Source organism: Capra hircus, chromosome 10 (assembly GCF_001704415.2).
Source record: "Capra hircus breed San Clemente chromosome 10, ASM170441v1, whole genome shotgun sequence".
In the NCBI taxonomy this organism is placed as follows: Eukaryota; Metazoa; Chordata; class Mammalia; order Artiodactyla; family Bovidae; genus Capra; species Capra hircus.
In genome coordinates this window covers 67,448,346-67,467,251 of record NC_030817.1, presented here as the reverse complement: position 1 = coordinate 67,467,251, position 18,906 = coordinate 67,448,346, and the positions used below count along the sequence as shown (strand labels likewise).

At 39.6% G+C, this 18,906-nt stretch overlaps 1 protein-coding gene across 2 annotated transcripts in view; it reads left to right on the top strand.

Moving 5' to 3' along the window:
* EIF2AK4 (eukaryotic translation initiation factor 2 alpha kinase 4) overlaps window positions 1-18,906 on the top strand; it is a 102,086-nt gene that overhangs the window by 10,337 nt on the left and 72,843 nt on the right. For both annotated transcript variants that reach the window (XM_018054469.1, XM_018054468.1), the window contains exons 2-5: window positions 5,579-5,691; window positions 8,745-8,847; window positions 15,884-16,036; window positions 18,025-18,105. In XM_018054469.1, the coding sequence (XP_017909958.1) occupies window positions 5,579-5,691; window positions 8,745-8,847; window positions 15,884-16,036; window positions 18,025-18,105 (450 nt within the window). The remainder of the gene's footprint in view (window positions 1-5,578; window positions 5,692-8,744; window positions 8,848-15,883; window positions 16,037-18,024; window positions 18,106-18,906) is intronic.

Below are 18,906 nucleotides of genomic sequence, written 5' to 3'. Positions count from 1 at the left end.
TGTGGCCCAGTGGTAAAGAATCTGCCGGCCAGTGCAGGAGATGTATGTTCAATCCCTAGGTCAAGAAGAACCCCTGGAGAAGGAAATGGCAACCCACTCAAGTATTCTTGCGTGGAGAATTCCATCAGCAGAAGAGCCTGGTGGACTATATAGTACCAGGAGTTGCAGAGAGTCAGACACAGCTGAGCATCTGAGTACATGTATAGTATTATACTTCAGACAAGTATCCAACTTCATGATCTCACTGAAAAGCATTTACTCATATTTTATTATAGTGTGGCCTTCTTTCCATGACTGCTTCCTGTCACTTATATTTTCAGTCTTCAAAACAAATCTTTTTCCTCATGCAGAATTTTGTATATTTTGTAGCAATATGTTTTGCATTGCTTTCCTCTCATTACATGCTCTCAAAAATTTTTTTTTGCCCCTTACTATGTATTTTTCTGTCTACAGATATTTTTTTCCAGGAATTCATTATTTCCTTGTGGAGGTTAAATCAAAGATTTTATCAACATTAAATTCTAATGACAGTTTATCTTCTAAAGGCATGGAAGATGCCCTACCCAGTCTTAATCTTTAATATATCTTGGTTGTTGAACTTTTTAATGAAATCCTGTTCAGTTCCAGGAATCCTTGAATATCCTAATATGAGCTAATGCTTGGTATCCTAAACATGTTTTGCATAAGAGCCTCTGTATATGTAGGGGAGCCTCTTTACATGTAGGGGAGCCTCTCAGTTTGCTTGAGAAAAGCTTGGTGAATTTTCTGTTCTTACCTCTGAGAGCACTGTTCCCTGACTGTTATTTTTTTCCCCCCAGTGAGCCTATGCTGGTTAAAATTAAGTTTAGCTACATATGACAGAAAACTTTAAATAACAGAGTCTGTTTTTTTATATGTAAAAGTCTGGAGCTGAGGGCTTTTTCTGAATTACTCTTCTACCAACCTTACTGCCCCCTGTGTGGTCTGAAATGGCTGTCTGGCCTCCAGTCATCACGTCTGCATTCCAGCCAGCTGGAAGGAGAAAGGGATGAAAAAGCTTCATCCCTTTCTTTTAATAAAGGTCACTTCCTGGAAATTGCATCTTACAGTTCTTTCATATTCAGTGTAGTTTAGTCACTCAGTCACATTTGACTCTTTGTGACCCCGTGGACTGCAGCAGCTACGCCTCCCTGTCTATCACCAACTCCCAGAGTTTACCCAAACTCATGTCCATTGAGTCTGTGATGCCATCCAACCATCTCATCCTCTGTCGTCCCCTTCTCCTCCCGCCTTCAATCTTTCCCAGCATCAGGGTCTTTTCTAATGAGTCTTTCATATTACTGGCTTTAAATTAATCCAGTAGCTACACTGAGCTGCAGACGAGTTGGGGAAATGTATTCAGCTAAAAAAAATTGAGGATTCTATTACAAAGAAATAAAAGGAGAGTGGATATTGGGGAAACAGTACTCCCAGTCTGTGCTTCATAAAGAGAATATCATTCTGGCCCAGTCAAGCTGTCAGCCAAAGACGAAAGCTTTATAAGTATCTAGTCACCTGGTAGCTTCAATGTCCTGCTCTTTGGGTTGGTCTCACTTGGTACTCAGAACTGGACAAGTTGTTAGATTTTTGTCCAACATATGTCGTTCATCAGCATCCATGGGTCTGTTCCTTCATCCAAACCACCATAACTGGACTCATGCATTTCCTAAAACTGAAACCTTTATGCATCCAGGAGTGTCTTCACTTTGTTTCCGAACTCTTTCCTCAGAGTTTGCTTTGGCATTAAGTTTGCTTTGGCATTATCTGGGCTCACCACTATTACCACCATTGTTCTGCTAGTGTTGCTGTGCAATGGAAGTAACTAGAACACTAGACCTGCATTTGTCCTAAGGCTGGGTCAGCCCAGGAATGTTTGCAGGATCCTAACCACTTTTTTAGGCCATTGTTTTATATACTGATGTTCTGCCTGGTGGTCCCTTTGTGACTGAGAGAGACCTCCTTTCCTGATTGTTGCCAGGAGTCTTTACCTTGATTCATTGTTCCTTCTTAAGCATCCCCTTTAGTAAAGAATGGTATGGGCTTCCCTGATAGCTTAGTTGGTAAAGAATCCGCCTGCAACGCAAGAGACCCTGGTTCGATTCCTGGATCGGGAAGATCCAATGGAAAGGGATAGGCTACCCTCTCCAGTATTCTTGGGCTTCCCTTGTGGCTCAGCTTGTAAAGAATCCACCCACAATGTGGGAGATCTGAGTTGGGAAGATCCCCTGGAAAAGGGAAAGCCTACCCACTCTAGTATTCTGGCCTGGAGAATTCCGCAGACTGTATAGTCCATGGGATCACAAAGAGTCAGACACGACTGAGCGACTTTTACTTTCACTTCTTGAAGAATATCTTCAAAATGTGTGGTCTCCCAATGGCCTCTCTTTTCTGAAGCTGGCTTCTGTTGTAGTGACTCCAGACATGAAATGTGGGCTTCCCTGGACCATTTCCTGAGAGGGTCAGTTACGTTCAGATGCACGCTGCACTTCCTGCATAAAGAGAAAAGGGAATGCTAAACCAAATTTGTTATCATATGTGTGTGGAGATAACCCCCTTCATGTGGCATATGTTGTCTATTTGTTGCAAATTTATCTCTATACCAAGCCCAGGAAAGTTCATCCCTTGCTTTGCATTCGTAGTTTCTACTTACACAGCTTGCTTATCTATTAGTAGTCAGGTGACTCTTGCTCCTTTCATTTATAGAAGACTACTGCAATGTTGTTGCTTCAAAACAGAAAATCTGCTATTGCTCCTAGATACTGTGCTTGTGTTTTAACACCTTGGCTTCCACCTCTTTTCCTTGGGCCTGCAGCATCTTGGATATTTTACTTTAAGAAGATTATCTGTATGGCATTTTCCATTTTTCTTTAGTTTATTTAAGTATAGATGTGTTAGCAGTGTTGTGTTAATTTCTGCCTTACAGCAAAGTGACTCAGTTACAGATATGTATATATATGTGTGTGTGTGTGTGTGTATATATATATATATATATATATTCTTACTTTCATATTTATTTTGACTCCTTAAGCTAAGTGGGTCAGTATGGATTTACAGCAGTATCCCCATCTGCATTGTAAAATATAGTTTTTGTTGGTCTTCAGCCAAATTAGAAAATGAAAGGCAGAATAATGTATATGTGAAGATAAAGTAATATAAGCTAAATTGACTACAATTTATTCTGTTTTTGTACTTTTCTCCTACTTTTGGTACTAAAATATTCTCTATTTTCTAAAGTGATATCTACAGTAGAGAGGGAGCAAAAAAGTATTTTCTTGACAAAAGTGTAAGTTGGCAACTGTAGTGTCTCTCTAAAATTTGTGGCCTATGAGATGAGAAATTTCTAAAGATTCGACCTGGTGGAGAAAGCATTGGTAAAATTTTGAGTCTGTCTAATTAGCCTTTCTCTTTAGTTTTTACATCTCTAAAATGGAGATATATACCTTTTTCTACTTCACTGGATTGATGTTGGGAAGTGAATAATAGTAACACAGGCAAAGACTGGTTGATAGGATCTACTTCAAAATGATCCAGTGTGGGACTTGGGGATAGGGCACATAAAGATACCCAAGATTGGCCCTAAATGGGTCATTATTGAAACTGGCTGGTCAGTACATGGAGTTCATTATATCATTATCAGCTTTGTTTGAAGATTTCCATACTGAAAAGCTTTTCCAGAAGTGAGGCTGTTTAGGAGACTGGTCAAGGTAATAGTTTGTCCTTTCCTTCTTAGCAAGTGAGAATTGGTATTTTTGCTGCTTTTAGTAAATAAATGGTTGCCCTGTTAAATTCTGTCTGATATGATCTGTATCTGCTTTACAGCAGGTGACAGCCAGCGTGTCTTAATTGAAGAGGAAACAGGAAACTGGGAATCTAACAGGTTGTTTCATTCTCACTCCTGTGAGGATCCTCAGAGGAAAGCCTCCTCTACTTGCTTTTTTTTTCCCCCCTCACATCTGCCTGTCTAGAAGGAAAACGCCTCCTCCAGTCAGTCTAGCCTGTTTCTGTTCTGCCCAGGATCCATCAACTTCAGATCCTAATTTGGTCTCCTTCCCGCTCTTCTATAATATTTCCATCAACATCCTCACACTCTGTAGTATCTCCTGTCTTTAAAACAGAACAAACTAAAATTATCCCTTGATTTCACCCCCCAGCCCCAGTCTGTGGCCCCACTCTCTATCTCCTTTAATTTAACCGGAACCCACACCTCCTTGAAAGAGTTGCCGTAGACTTGCTGTGGCCTCATCCTCACCCAGCACCCAATCCTCTCACACCAGGGTCTGCTCTTGGCAAGGCCACCTGCAGTCCTCGTGTTTCCTCTCAGCGGACGTCCTTTTTCCTCATCCTACTCTGCAGCAGGGAGCTAGAGATCTACAAGACACTAGCCTTCTGGTTTCCTCTCTCAGGGCCCAGTCTCTCTGTCAGCTTTATCTCAAATCCACCTTCTTCTCTGTCCTTTGCCACCAACACAGACTGAATTTTTACAGCAGCTTTTTTTAAAAAATCAAGGATTATTATAAATGAAAACCGAGCTTATGTATTTTATATACACAGCTGATTGTATACCTCAGAGTGCCACATGTAAGGTTCGTGTTCTGTCAGAATTTACTGTTCCTCAATACTTCGTCGCCCTTGGAAGAATTTTTATGCTTTCTCTTTTCTGATAATGCCACACTTCTCTTTTTGCCCGGGCTGCCTTGACATTCCCAGGCAAAGGCAAGCTTCAACTCCTTTCAACTCCTTACTCTAGCAATGCGACAACTCAGGATTGGCATTAACAAGGGAGGGCTGATGGGAAAGACACAGGTTTGGGTGTCTTAGCTGGACTTGAAGTCCAGCCTTGCCACTGTGTGTTTGTGAGGAAGAAACTTTGAGCCTGAACCGCCTTGTCTGTAAAGTGGAGATGACACCTACCTCACAGAGTTGGTAGGTTTATATTTATAAATTATAGAAACTGCCTCAAATCCTTTTTGGGAAGAGCATATATAAATAAAGGATAATGGAATGTTTAGTTAGTTGGGGAAAAACAGTTGGTTGAAAGCATACACAGTTTTAGAAGAGCTATCAGATTTCTCCTTGTCAAGAGTTTCACGTGTTGTCTCAGTATTTGAAGCGTCAGTAGGCCTTCTCTGACCCACCTGTCTGAATACCTTCTCCTCCTCCACCACTCTGTTCCATGGCTCAGCTTTGCTTTCTTTACAACACTGGTCACTATTTGAAAATATCTGTATGTCCTCTATTTTGTATCAGCTAGTTGGCTTCCTGTCTGTCAAGATTTGCCCCTGCACTCTCAGTCTCTAGGGCAGCACCCGCTTACTTGAATAAATGGAGGGTGCATGGGACATTTCAGGTCACTCCTTAGAAACCTGAAAAGGAAAATGTACTCTCTGGCACAAGTTTTGTTTTTAAACCATGCTTTAGGAAAATGTGACCAAAGCACCTGTATAAAGTAAAACTGTGTATAATATTTTAAAAGTAGAACTTTTGAGCTGAAGTAATTATTATCTTAATCGTTAATGACTGGCTCTCTAGAGAAAAAAAATATTTTCTTTTTCTCTTTTAGGTCAAAGGGCCTCCTGAAATCAATTTAGTTCTGTACCCTCAAGGCCTGACTGGTGAAGAAGTGTACGTAAAAGTGGATTTGAGAGTGAAATGCCCACCCACCTATCCTGATGTGTGAGTTCATTTATAAGTGTGTGTGTTAGTCTCTCAGTCATATCCAACTCTTGCAGCCCCATGGACTGTAGCCCACCAGGCTCTACTGTCCATGGAATTCCCGAGGCAAGAATACTGGAGTGGGTTGCCATTCCCTTCTCTAGGGGATCTTCCCAACCCAGGGATCAAACCCAGGTCTCCTGCATTGCCGGCAGATTCTTTACTGTCTGAATCACCAGGGAAGTCTGTTTATAAATAGCTTTGATGTGATTTCAGTTCTCTGTTTTGAAAACAGAGGAACAGGTTAAAGTTAATGGTATTTTTTCCTTCTGGCCCCCATTCCATTTAAAATTTTATTTCCTATCACCTGCAATTCATCAGAACTACGTCAGCAATAGATGTTTTCATGAAGCCCGTCTCCTGTTAGGTTGGCTTCTAGTTAATCGTCTCTATGGGTGGTAGTGTTTGCTCCATGACTAATGTTTGCTTCTTCTGTTAACTTTTGTTTGTTTAATTTTTCACAAACTAGGAAGAGGAACAATTTAGGGGAAAAAAAGATAAAGGTGCAGTGACTATAAAAGCCTTGTGTACTTAGTTTTAAAGTACAGTTTACATTAGGACTTAGAGTAGCCTTCCGAGCCTAGTGAGACCTTGACTTCCAAGTAGAAAAGGATTTAGTCGCCCTCTTTCAGGGTCAGGAAGATGGCAGGGTGTGTAACATCACTGGCCTCTACCCATTAAATGCCTAAGAGTTTTCCAGTCAGTGAGACAGCCAAAAGCCTCATGTATTTCTAAACTCCCCCGAAGGTAATAACCCCCTGGGTTCAAATCCAGTAGTAAAACAAAAGCATTAGCTGTCAAGGCTCAAGTAATCTTCATTTCAAGTACCATGCATATTCCATGTAATTTTTCCCAGACATTCCATGTAGAAAAGCAGATTTGGCCTGGATGATGTTTTTTTAATTGAGCTTGTTGTACAGGAAGCCAGTGAAGGAAAATGACAAGTAAAAGGATGTACTGCCTTACCCAGTGGGTAGTAATTGCATGGAATTTGTTACCTTAAGAGGTGATGAAGTTTATGAAAATACAGGTAGGTCAAGATGAGCTCCCTGAAGTTAGTAACCCAATTTTAGCCCAACCTCTCTGCCCAGAGTAGAGTATAGTAGACATTCAGAAAGTTAATTTATGCATTAATTGAAAGGTAATTAATTTTATGAAAGAAAAACAAGACAATGCCTCTCTAGGTCTTATCTTTCCTGACACCAAATAGGTGGTATCTTTTCTGACACCAACTGGGTGTCTGAACAATTCAGTTCAGTTATGACACTAACTGTCCATAGTGATAGCGGAGTTGGGGGCTTAGTCCCATGACGACACATGGATGCCGGTTGCAAGTCCCAGTACTTCTGATCAACTGGCTATAAATTTGCATGTTCCTGTGACCCCCTCCCCCCGCCCCAGGTTTGATAATTTGCTAGAACAGTTTATAGAACTCAGGAAGGCTCTTACTGGTTTGTTATCAAAGATACAACTCAGGACTGGCCAGATGGAAGAGATGCTTAGGCAAGAAATATGTAGAGGGGCACAGAGCTTCTTTGCCTTCTTGACATTGACTGATGTCACCTTGGAGGGGGAACATAATTACCCCTGGTTGAGAACCACTATGTTAGAGAACTCATCAGGTAAATCTCAATGTGTCCATATCATTTAAGAAACAGCATGCAAGTGTTTAAAAAAGTTAAAAAGTAAATATTGTAATATCAGCTACATAAACTTATGAATTATGTACCAAGGGCATGAAGAGAACATTGGAAATTTTACAGTGTTTAATTAGTGTTGCAGATGAATTTTTCGCTAATCTGTTAATATTGCTCTATAATGACTGCTTGATTTTTTCTTTTTTAATTATGTAAGTCTTGACTTGGGGAAACATTCCTATCTTTTGAGATAATATCATGCAGGAAAACTTTCCTTTTCTGCAAAATAGTCCTTTATACCACTGTGAGAAAGAGAATCCTGGATTAAATGGACCTTACGTAGACTTTCACTAAGATTTCCATCTATCCAGGTAGATGATGACTGTAGTAATCTATCATAATGAAGCATTGAGAGAATGCATAGATAAGTGAATAGTAAAGCCTTCACCAAGGTAAAATGCCATGAATTACTCAGAAATGCTTGGTGGGAAGTGATGAATCATTTTCTCATCTGTAAAATTAAATAAAGCCTACTTAATCTCAAGAGTTGTTATTGGATGTGTTGTGGATGGAAATAAGAGGAACCCCAAGGGAGGGCTGATTGTATTTTCCTTGGGTTGAAGGTGTTGACTGTTAGTTGTGCCCTGTAGAGATGAAGAAGAGTATGTGGTAGGCATCCTTGGAATAGCAGAGTTTGCAGAGTGTGCATGACATGAGTGAGTGAGCTCATTTCTAGCAGAATGAGTTCCTGGGACACAGCCTGTTGTAGGAGTACTAGATAGAACACTGTGCCTCCATCTCACACATAGTTATCCTTATCCTGCTTTATGCTGGGAGCAGACAGATGATCACAGAGTGCTTAGACCCTTGTGGGTGAGCTGTCAGAGTTTGCTGATGTTAGGGGGCAAGCCAGGATCGAGCACTATCATAAAAGGGAGTGCATGGTGAAGTTACTAGGCTAGAATCACACACAGAGCAGGAGTGATTTTTTAAAAGGCAGTAAATAGTAGTTGTTGTTAGAAATTTGAATCAGATTGTAAAGCTGAAATCAGAGACAGGAGTTGGAAAGACACCTGATTGAGCCCCAGTAAGTCTGGTCCTCTTGGGGTGCAGGGCACTCGAAAGCCCACGCTGACGCCTGGCCAGCCCATTTCTGCCCTACAGGCTGCAGGCGACTCCGTGTTGAGTGCTGTGTCAACAGAGTTGCTGGAGTAAAGTTGAAATCCTTTTGAGATGAAAGGAAATGTTCCTAGGGGTACCAAGAAGTTCACAAGTGAGGCCCTTATGGAAACCCCAGGCTCCAAGCTTGAAAATTAGCAAATATTAACGCAAACAGTCTGTACTTTTTAGAGTAACTATTTTGTCTTTCTTTTCCAGAGTCCCTGAAATAGAATTAAAGAATGCCAAAGGTCTGTCAAATGAAAGTGTTAATTTGTTAAAGTCCCGCCTAGAAGAAGTGGCCAAAAAACACTGTGGTGAGGTATGATTTGTAAAACTGAAATTATGACAGAATGATAAAAATCTCATCATGTTCACTAGTGTTTGCCTTCCAGCCTTTTCTTTGGCCTAAAGGCTTTCCCATTGCACCTCAGATCTAACTTTCACTAGAATGTTCTGGTTTTTATTGGTATCTACAAAGGGGAATATTGCTGTTTGGATTGCTTTAATTAACAGTACTTATGAATTACAAATTTTAGAGTGTGTATAAATAGTACTGTTGATATTTAATTCTTTTGGAAACACTCCATATGAAACTGACCAGACTTTTTGCACACTTTGAGCCTGGCATCATGACCTCATCTTGACTTGAACATTTACGTTGGAAAATGTTTGCAAACAAGTGATTTCTGACCAAACTTTGCCACATCTCCCCTTTTCATATCAGAAGAACTAATTGTTTACTTCTCAATAATTAGGGACTCACTGTCCTCCATCAGTGTCCCTTTTATACCTGCGCATTTACACCTACATCAGTACTGATGCTTTTTTAATCCTCTGACATCAGGGTCTGCATGAGCTCCTCTTTGGGTGAGAACTCTCTCTGGAGGGCCAGGCTGGGTGACCTCTTAGGGCGAGTATTACGGTCTGTTCCTTAAGCCCACTGAGTATCCTAGGTATAATCCATCTTCTCCTCACTTTTATGTAAGATTATGCAGTGTTTTTGCCTGTGCACATCACTTTTAACTTATCCTATCCTATAAAAACGGAGAAGAGTTAAGTAAGAACTAGCCCTAGGCCTCTATGTCACTAGGAAAGTGACTGGACAAAATTTCACTTGCATTCCATAACACAGTGAGTTACAGTGTGCCCTCTGGGGTGTTTTTTGACCCTGAAATCTTTGCCCACCTAAGTTGTGTTTCCAAGAACTTCAGCGATTGTTGTGGTACATAAAGTGATTATAGAACAGCTTGGACAAAAAAATAGGCCTTGGGAATTACTACAGAGTTCTTTCTAGTTTAAGTTCTTTCTAATGTAGTCTAATGTCTAACTGAAAAATAATATGGAGTTATATTGAAAATTCAGCTACAGAATCCTCTGGTTTTTTGGATTCATGATTTGTCATTTTTTTGTAAAGTTCTTTGCTGTGCTTGATTTGACTTTTATAGTGCAGTGTTATATAATATAACTGTTACATAGTCATCATGCAAACTCCAGGAGATAGTGAAGGACAGGGAAGCCTGGCGTGCTACAGTCCATGGGGTTGTAAAGAGTTGGATATGACTTAGCGACTGGACGACAGCAATATAATCATCATGCTATACATTAGATCCCCAGAACTTACTTATTTTATAACTGAAAGTATGTATACTCAGACCTACATATCTCCCCTTGACTCTCACCCACCAGTCCCTAGGTAACCACCATTCCAGCCCTGTTTCAGTTTTTTTAGATTCTACATGTAAATGATATCATGCAGTATTTGTCTTTGATTTATTTCACTTAATATAATGCCTCAAGTTCCATTTGTGTTCCTGCAAGCAGGAGGATGTTCTTTTTCATGGTTGAATATTTCATTGTGTATGTATATTTATATCACATCTTTATTCACTTTTTCATTGACACTTAGCTTAGCTATTGTGAATAATGCTGCAATAACGTGGGAGTATAGATATCTCTTCAAGATCCTTTGTTTTCATTCCCTTTGAATATGTACTCAGAAGTTGGATTGCTAGATCATATGTAGTTCTGTTTTTAATTTTTTGAGGAACCTCCATACTGTTTTGCAGACTGGCTGCAACAATTTACATTCTCACCAAAAGGGTACCAGGGCTCCCTTTTCTCCACGCCCTCACCAGTACTTGTTGTTCGCTGTCTTTTTGATGTGTGAGGTGATAGCTCATTGTGGTTTTGATTTGTGCTTCCCTGATTTCCCTGATGATCAGTGATGTTATACATCTTTTAATGTGCCTGTTGGCCATTTGTATGTCTTCTTTGGAAAAATGTCTATTGTGTTCCTCTGTCCATTTTTTAATTGGATTGTTTGGGTTTTCTTTTTTATTTTTGCTGCTGAGTTGTATTCTTTATATATTTAAATATTGACCCCTTATCAGATATATGATTTGTAGATATCTTCTCCCATTCTGTAGTTTGCCTTTTCATTTTCTTGATGGTTTCCTTTGCTGTGCAGAATCTTTTTTTTTTTTTTTTTTTTGCTGTGCAGAAATGTTTGATTTAGTCCCACTTGTTTATTTCTGCTTTTGTTGTCCCACTCACCCCAGCTCCACCTTTTTTAGACTTTATTTTATTTATTTATTCAAATTTTTATTACAGTATAGTTGATTTGATTTACAATGTTGTACTGATTTCCACTGTATGGCTACATATACAGTATCCACTGTTTTTTGGATTCATTTTCCCTGTAGGTCATTACTGACTTTTGAGAAGACTTCCCTGTGCTATACAGTTAGTCCTTACTAGTTATCTATGTTTTATGTAATAGTGTGTACATGTCAATCTCAGTCTCTCAATTTATCCCTCCTTCCCCCCTCTCTTTCTCCCTTGGTAACCAAAAACACATGGAATGCTTCATGGATTTACATGTCATCCTTGCACAGGGGCCATACTAATCTCTGTATCTCTCCAGTTTTAGCATATGTTCTGCTGAAGAGAGCACATTGTCTTTATTTTAGATTATACTTTTTAGTGGTCAACAAACGCACGAAAAGATGCTCAACATCACTAATTATTAGTGAAGTGCAAATCAAAACTACAATGGGGTATCACCTCATACAGGTCAGAAGGGCCATCATCAAAAAATCCATGAACAATAAATGCTGGGAGAGGGTGTGGAGAAAAGGGAACCCTCCTATACTATTGGTGGGAATGTAAATTGGTACAGCCACGATGGAGACCAGTATGGAAGTTCCTTAAAAAAACAGAAATAGAACTACCATATGACACAACAATCCCACTCCTGGGCATATATGGAGAAAACCAAAATTTCAAAAGGTACATGCATCCCAGTGTTCATTGTAGAGCTATTTACAATAGCCGTCACGTGGAAGCAACCTAAATGTCCATCAACTGAGGAATGGATAAAGAAGAGATGGTACGTATATACAATGGACTATTACTTAGCCGTCAAAGGAGTAAATTGTGCCATTTGCAGAGATGTGGATGGACATAGGGAATGTCATACAGAGTTAAGTAAGTCAGAAAGAGAAAAACAGATATAGTAGATGAATGCATATATATGAAATCTAGAAAAATGTTACAGATGAACTCAGTTGCAAAGCAAAAATAGAGACACAGATGCAGAGAATAAACATGGATACCAGGAGGGGAAGGGGAGTGGTGGGATGAATTGTGAGATTGGAGTTGGCATATACACTACTGTGGATAAATGGATAACTAATGAGAACCTACTGTATAGCATGGGGAACTCTATTCAGTGTTCTCTGGTGACCTAAATGGGAAGGAAGTCCCAAAAAGAGGGGATAATGGATACAGATAGCTAATTCACTCTACTGTACAGCAGAAATTTTACACAACATTGTACAGGAACTATACTCCAATAAAAATAAATAAATTATACTTTTTCAGTCAGTTCAGTCATGTCCGACTCTTTGCAACCCCATGGACTGTAGCACACCAGACCTCCCTGTCCATCACCAACTCCCAGAGTTTACTCAAACTCATGTCCTTTGAGTTGGTGATGCCATCCAACCATCTCATCCCTTATTGTCCCCTTCTCCTCCTTTCGCCTCCTTCTCCTAAAATATACTTTTTATATTGAGATAATTGTAGATTCACATGCACTTGTAAGAAATAATACTAAGAGAAGCCATGTATTCTTTACTCAGGTTGCCCCAATGGTAACATTTTTGCAAAACTGTATTATAATATCATAAACAGGATATTGACATTGATATAATCAAGATACAGGGTAGTTTCATCACCACAAGATCCCTTTTGTTGCCACCTCCTTATATCCCCACTTCCCTGATAGGTAAGTTGGTAAAGAATCTGCCTGCAATGCAGGAGACTCCAGTTAGACTCCTGGGTTGGGAAGATCTGCTGAAGAAGGGATATTCGCTCCAGTATTCTTGGGCTTCCCTTGTGCCTCAGCTGGTAAAGAATCCACCTGTAATGTGGAAAACCTCATTTCTATCCCTGGGTTGGGAAGATCCTCTAGAGAAGGGAAAGGCTACCCACTCCAGTGTTCTGGCCTGGAGAATTCCATGGACTATATATATAGTCCATGGGTGCAAAGAGTCAGACACAACTGAGCAACTTTCACTTTCTTTCCTTATATCCCCACGCCCTCCTTGATACCCAGCAACCATTAATCTGTTCTCCATTTCTATAACTTTCTCATTTCAAGGACATTATATAAGTAGCGTCTTAGTATGTAACCTTTGGGATTGGCTACCTCCCTCTCATCTTCATTCTCTGGGAGCTCATCCAGATTGTCACATGTGTCTATAGTTGTGACTTTTTATTGCTGAGTAGTATTCCGTCTTATGTCTATATAAGATGTTTGTTTTGCCATACACCAGTGAAAGACATCTGAATTGTTTCCAGTTTGGGTGTGTTAAAAATAAAGCTGCTCTAAACATTTATGTTAGAGTTTTGTGTGAACATGTTTTCATTTCTCTGGAATAAATGCTCAGGTGCGCACTTGTGGGTGTATGGTACTATGTGTTCATTTTTTTAAGAAACTGCCGAGATTTTCCAGATTGACCATTTTCCATTTCTACCAGCAATATGTGAGTGATTCAGTTTCTCCACATTCTTGCCAGCATTTAATGTGACTTTTTTATTTTAGCTCTTCTAATAGAAGTTGTGATGGTTAATTTTATGTGTCAGTTGGCTAGGCCATGGTACCCAGATATTTGACCAAACACTCCATATGTTTCTGTGAAGGTATTTTTTAGATGAAATTAACGTTTAAATCAGCAAACTTTTAGTTAAGCAGTTTACATAATGTGGGTGGGCCTCACCCAATCAATTGAGGGCTTTAAAAGAAAAATACTGGCCTCCTTGGAAGAAGAGGGCATTGCCAGGAGATGGCCTTTGGAGTTGAATTGCAACATCAGCTCAGCCCTGCCTCACCAGCCTGCTGGCCTACCCTGCAGAATTTGGACTTAGCAGCTTCTATAATCATATGAACCAATTCCTAGATCTCAATCCGTTTTTCCCTCTCCCTTCTCCCTCTGTCTTCTCTTCTTCTGTCTACAACATACAGTCAGCTCCGTGTGTCTGTGGGTACTCCATCAGCACCCATCAGCAGTTGGAGTCGGACAACCACAGATGGAAAATATTCATGAAAAAAAAAATCCAGGAAGTTCTAAAAGCAAAACTTGAGTTTACTGCATGCCAACAACTATTCACATAGCATTTACGTAGTGTTTTCATCCTAGAAGGTACTGTAAGTAATGTAGAGATGATTTGAAGTATATGGGAGGATGGGCATAGGGGATATGCAGATACTGCATCATTTTATATAAGGGACTTGAGCATCTGTGGATACCAAGGGACGACTTTGTGTGTGCGTATACACGTACACACACACACACAAACACACCCACACCCCCCTTCTATTTGGTTCTGTTTCTCTGGAGAACCCTGACTAATAGAGATGTGTACTATGCCATGAAGCAGTATAGCTGCTATAAATAAGGAGGTCGGGGGGCGGGGGGGGGGGTTCCTGGTAAGGTGACATTTGAGCAGAGGCCTGAGAGATGCAAGCCAGTGAATGGTGTAGATGTGGGGATGAGCAGGACAAGAGTCAGTGTGGAGAGTAGCTCTTATTTACATCCAGTCTTATATGATCTATCAGATTTGTATAGAAAATGCTAGTGAATTATATACATTAGCAAAAGAAAAGTCCTCCACTACCTGGCTCCTGGCTTCTTTCTGGTGTAGAAATGGTTTTGTAATAGAGACTGCTTTCTTTCACCAGCTTCCTGTAAGAGAGCTTTTCATATAGTGGCTTGCCTCTTAGATTCTAGACTAGTGTTTCTCAACTGTAAACAGAAATATATCCAATGAAAGCCACAGCTTCTAATACAATAAAAAAAATACACCTTTCTCCAATCATTGCTGTATATATGTGCTGCCAACGATCTCTGTGATTTCTCTCAAAAAGAGAAAGGTGAACAGCAGGAGAAACTGTATATTTTTGTGTACAGTGACATCTATTACTTTCTACCACCCTGTTAAGTCCTTTTAAAAACAAGAACTTTCCATCTGCTTCTTTGTCATTGAGGAAAAAGAAATTTCAGAGTGGTAGTCTTCGTCTGCAGAAGGCACTTGGCTGTCTTAACCTCTTTGAAGTTGGGGTAGTTTGGTCAGTGTGGGTCCCAGAAACATGTGTTCTGTTGATTTACCAACCAAGCTACAATTTATGACTCCAAGGGGCTGGGGAAAAGTGGCTTCCTACATTCACATCTGATGTCTGAGAGGGGAGGCTTTCTCCTTCTGATACTGTGAATGCTTCCCTAAGTGGAAATGAAATGCTTTCCAACTATTGATCCACCTTCTGCTGGCCCATTGCTAGCAGGAAGAGAGTGAGGCCTTTAAATATTTGCATGTGTACCCAACTAGGATGTTTTCAGTAGGGTTCATGAATAGGTGAAAGCACTCGTGTTAGCAATGATTATTCTCTGCTCAACTGTCATTATATAGGCAGGTTTTCCAGTCAGGAATGTAGTTTTTACTTTTATGCAATCTTAAAAATCTTAACTATATTATCAGATTTCTTTATATAGAAAAATATTTTAGAAGATTTATTATATAGAAAATGCCAATAAATTGAATAGGACTACAAAAGTGACGCTTTTTATTTATTTAGATAGTGATCTGTCTTGATAGCAACACAGTGAGATGAGTGCTGAAAAGCTTTCTCCTACTGTGGTCACCTCCCATAACTGATTTAGAACGCGTCGCATCAAAATGAATATCATCATTGTGAACGGTCTCGGATGGTCTGCATATTTCTCTGTAGTCTTGCCGTTGGACCCTGTCTTCCCATCACTTGACCATTTGTGGTTGATTTCCATCCATGTGTTTAGGTGATGATATTTGAACTGGCTTACTATGTGCAGTCATTTCTCTGCGAGCACAACAAGCCACCTCCCAAGTCTTTTCATGAAGAAATGCTGGAAAGGCGAGCTCAGGAGGAGCAGCGGAGGCAGTTAGAGGCCAAGCGGAAAGAGGAAGAGGAGGTGAGACTCATGTCACCATGGTGGCCAGCCAGAGGACTGAGAGCCCCTATAGGTTTTTAATCTCTGTCTCTGCCTACATACTTATCCATAGTTATTAAGTTTTGCTCTGGATTTGATCCAAGAACCATGAATTCATGTGAAAGCAGGCCCTAGGAGTAACCAAAAAATAAATACTATGAGTGATTCCCTCCCAACAAGTATCAGTGCTGCCCCTAGAACCCTTCCTTAGTCCTGGTCTTTAAATGAAAGAAAAAGTCAGTTTAAGCAAACTTTTGTGTGTGCTTGCAAAGCTGTGCAGGAGTTCAGAGGCTATTACCATCTTCCCTCTGTGGGACAAGTATCTCATGCCCAAACGAGTAGCCAAAGCCAGAGGCTGAACGTATTTTTTTGTTCACTCACCATTTGTATTTTTTCTTTAGTCTTAGTCTGCATAAGAATGTACACTCCTGTGTTACTTTAAAAATCCTTTAATCAAACATAATACGTATATCTAAATTTCCTTGATTTTTGTTCTTTTTCTTCTCTTTAGTCTTTTAATAAACTTACTTACCTAGAACTTATTTTGGTATAGGTTGTTAAAATGAGGGTCTGAGTCCTCCCCGCCCTTCCATTTTCCTAACACATTTATTAAATAATCATTCATTCTTAGGTGATTTGTAATACTTAATTTAAAGGGTATTTTACCTACTTGTTTGTACTAAGTTCTATTTGTAAATTATCTCTTTGGTTCAATTCATCTGTTTTTTCTCAGGTCTATACCACAATCTTTGAATTATTGTGTCTTTGTAACATTTGACTATCTGAGGAGTCAGGACCCCTGTCCCTTCCTCTTTCATTGTTCTTTTTTTTCTCTCAGCTATCCTCACACATGTATTCTTACAGAGAAATTATAGGATTGCTTTCTCAAAATCAAAACAAAGCCTCTGGAATTTTGAGTAAAATTGTACTTATATATCCATTTGGGCAGAATTTACATCATGACAAAGTTCAGACTTCCTATCCAGGAATAGTTTTTCCATATATTTTTATCTCTTAGTGAGGCGTTTTAGTTTTCTCCCCTTAGATGTTACAGTTACTTCTAGGATTTTGTTATTCCTACATTTCTTAGGTTCTTATTCCTTGCTCTTTTTTTCCTACTTCTTTTTGTTCATCCTTTGCCTATGTTAGCATTGTCTTTGTGAGTTCCATTCATTTTGTTACTGTTTATCTCCTATTTAATTGCATAGCCTAGTTATCATTTAAAGTTCCTTAGCTCTTAGGCAGACACATTTTAATTAGAAGATAAAGATATTTAATTAACAGTCTTGTTTCAATGTACTGCTGTAAGTTTGGGGTTTGTTTATACATTTTCTATTATTGCTGTAATTGTTTTTGGTTAGTCTCTCAATGGTTTTGATACTTATAACCTGGAATTTTAGGAGGCTCATAAAAATGCTACTTTACGTAAACTCAGAATCATTTGAGTAATAGGTACTTGGTTCAAATGAATAGATCCAAATGCCCCTTTTAACAATGAGAAAGCTGGCTGGGGAGTGCAGCTGAAGGTCTGCGTTATGGGTGTGGTGCCGGCTCAGTCCACCTCCACCTGGGCAAAGAGTAGGTGCAAGTGCATGTTCTCTGCAGACAGGCAGATACCAAGAAGGAGGGGCTCAGTCAAGAGTGGGGAGAAGTGAGAGGCCAGTGGTGTTGCCACAGTGAAAGTCCCTCCACTTTGGGAATCTCCTGGTGGTCCAATAGTTAGGACTCTGAGCTTCCACAAAAGTCCCTCCACGTTAAAGTGGGGAGGAAGTGTCCCTCCCCCACAGTCTACTGCATTTAAGTGGGAGGTCTACTGCATGAGAACTCTGATAAACTGATGAAACTATAGTATTCACTAAGGTTCTACATACTCTTGGGACTGAAATTCAAAAGATTTTTTGTGATTTCAGAATTTGTGTGTTGTATGGGTTTCAGAGATCAGCATTTGATGGCGGTATGATTTATTTCAGCAACGTGAAATCCTTCATGAGATTCAGAAAAGGAAAGAAGAGATAAAAGAGGAGAAAAAAAGGAAAGAAATGGCTAAGCAGGTACTCTAGAATTTCTGTCATAGTCAAATAGTTTACATTTTGCTAAATATACAATCTTTTTCTTTCCATTGATGGTAATTTAATTACTGTATCTTCATAATGTTTGAATATCTCAGAAGTCAGGACCTCTGTCCTTCATTCTTCATTATTCCTTTTTCCCTCCTTTGTTGCTATCAGTAGTAAAGTTCAAAATGAGCCACTTAAAAGTCTCCCAAATATCATTCATTGTGTGTTTTATATTCTCCAGATAGTTACCAAACTTTGAGTTGTATATTATCTGTAGAAGACTTAGGCTTATGTAACAAGAATAGTTTATCAACAGAGTTGAAGGAGAGGGGAGATTGAAGCTTTGATAATCAACTCAGACTCGAATTCCTAATGCTTGGAAAACAAAACTATTTGTTCATACTGAAGAGTGAACAGAAACCAGATGGATCTGCCTGAGATTTCATTCAGTGATGGAAAACAGATTTAAAAAGCAGTGGTGGAAAAAGGATATACTCCTTTGTCCTGTATTTTTCCTGAGTCAATCAGGAAACTCAATCAGAAAACCAGTTACACATGGAGAAATCCAGAGAGAATTTTGCTCATTCTCCTTTAAAGAAATGGCATTTCACCTACGGGAAACAGTGAGGTGCAGTGGGAGGAAGTACTAATGTACGAGTAAACTGAACCTGGCTGGAAGCTTCAGCTTTTTTACCGCCTTGGCTTGGTGACCTTGGCAGGTGACACTCTGCACTTACTTTCTTCAGCCCTTAATGTGGCACAGATAATGCTTTCCTGGCTGTCTTATGTAACCAT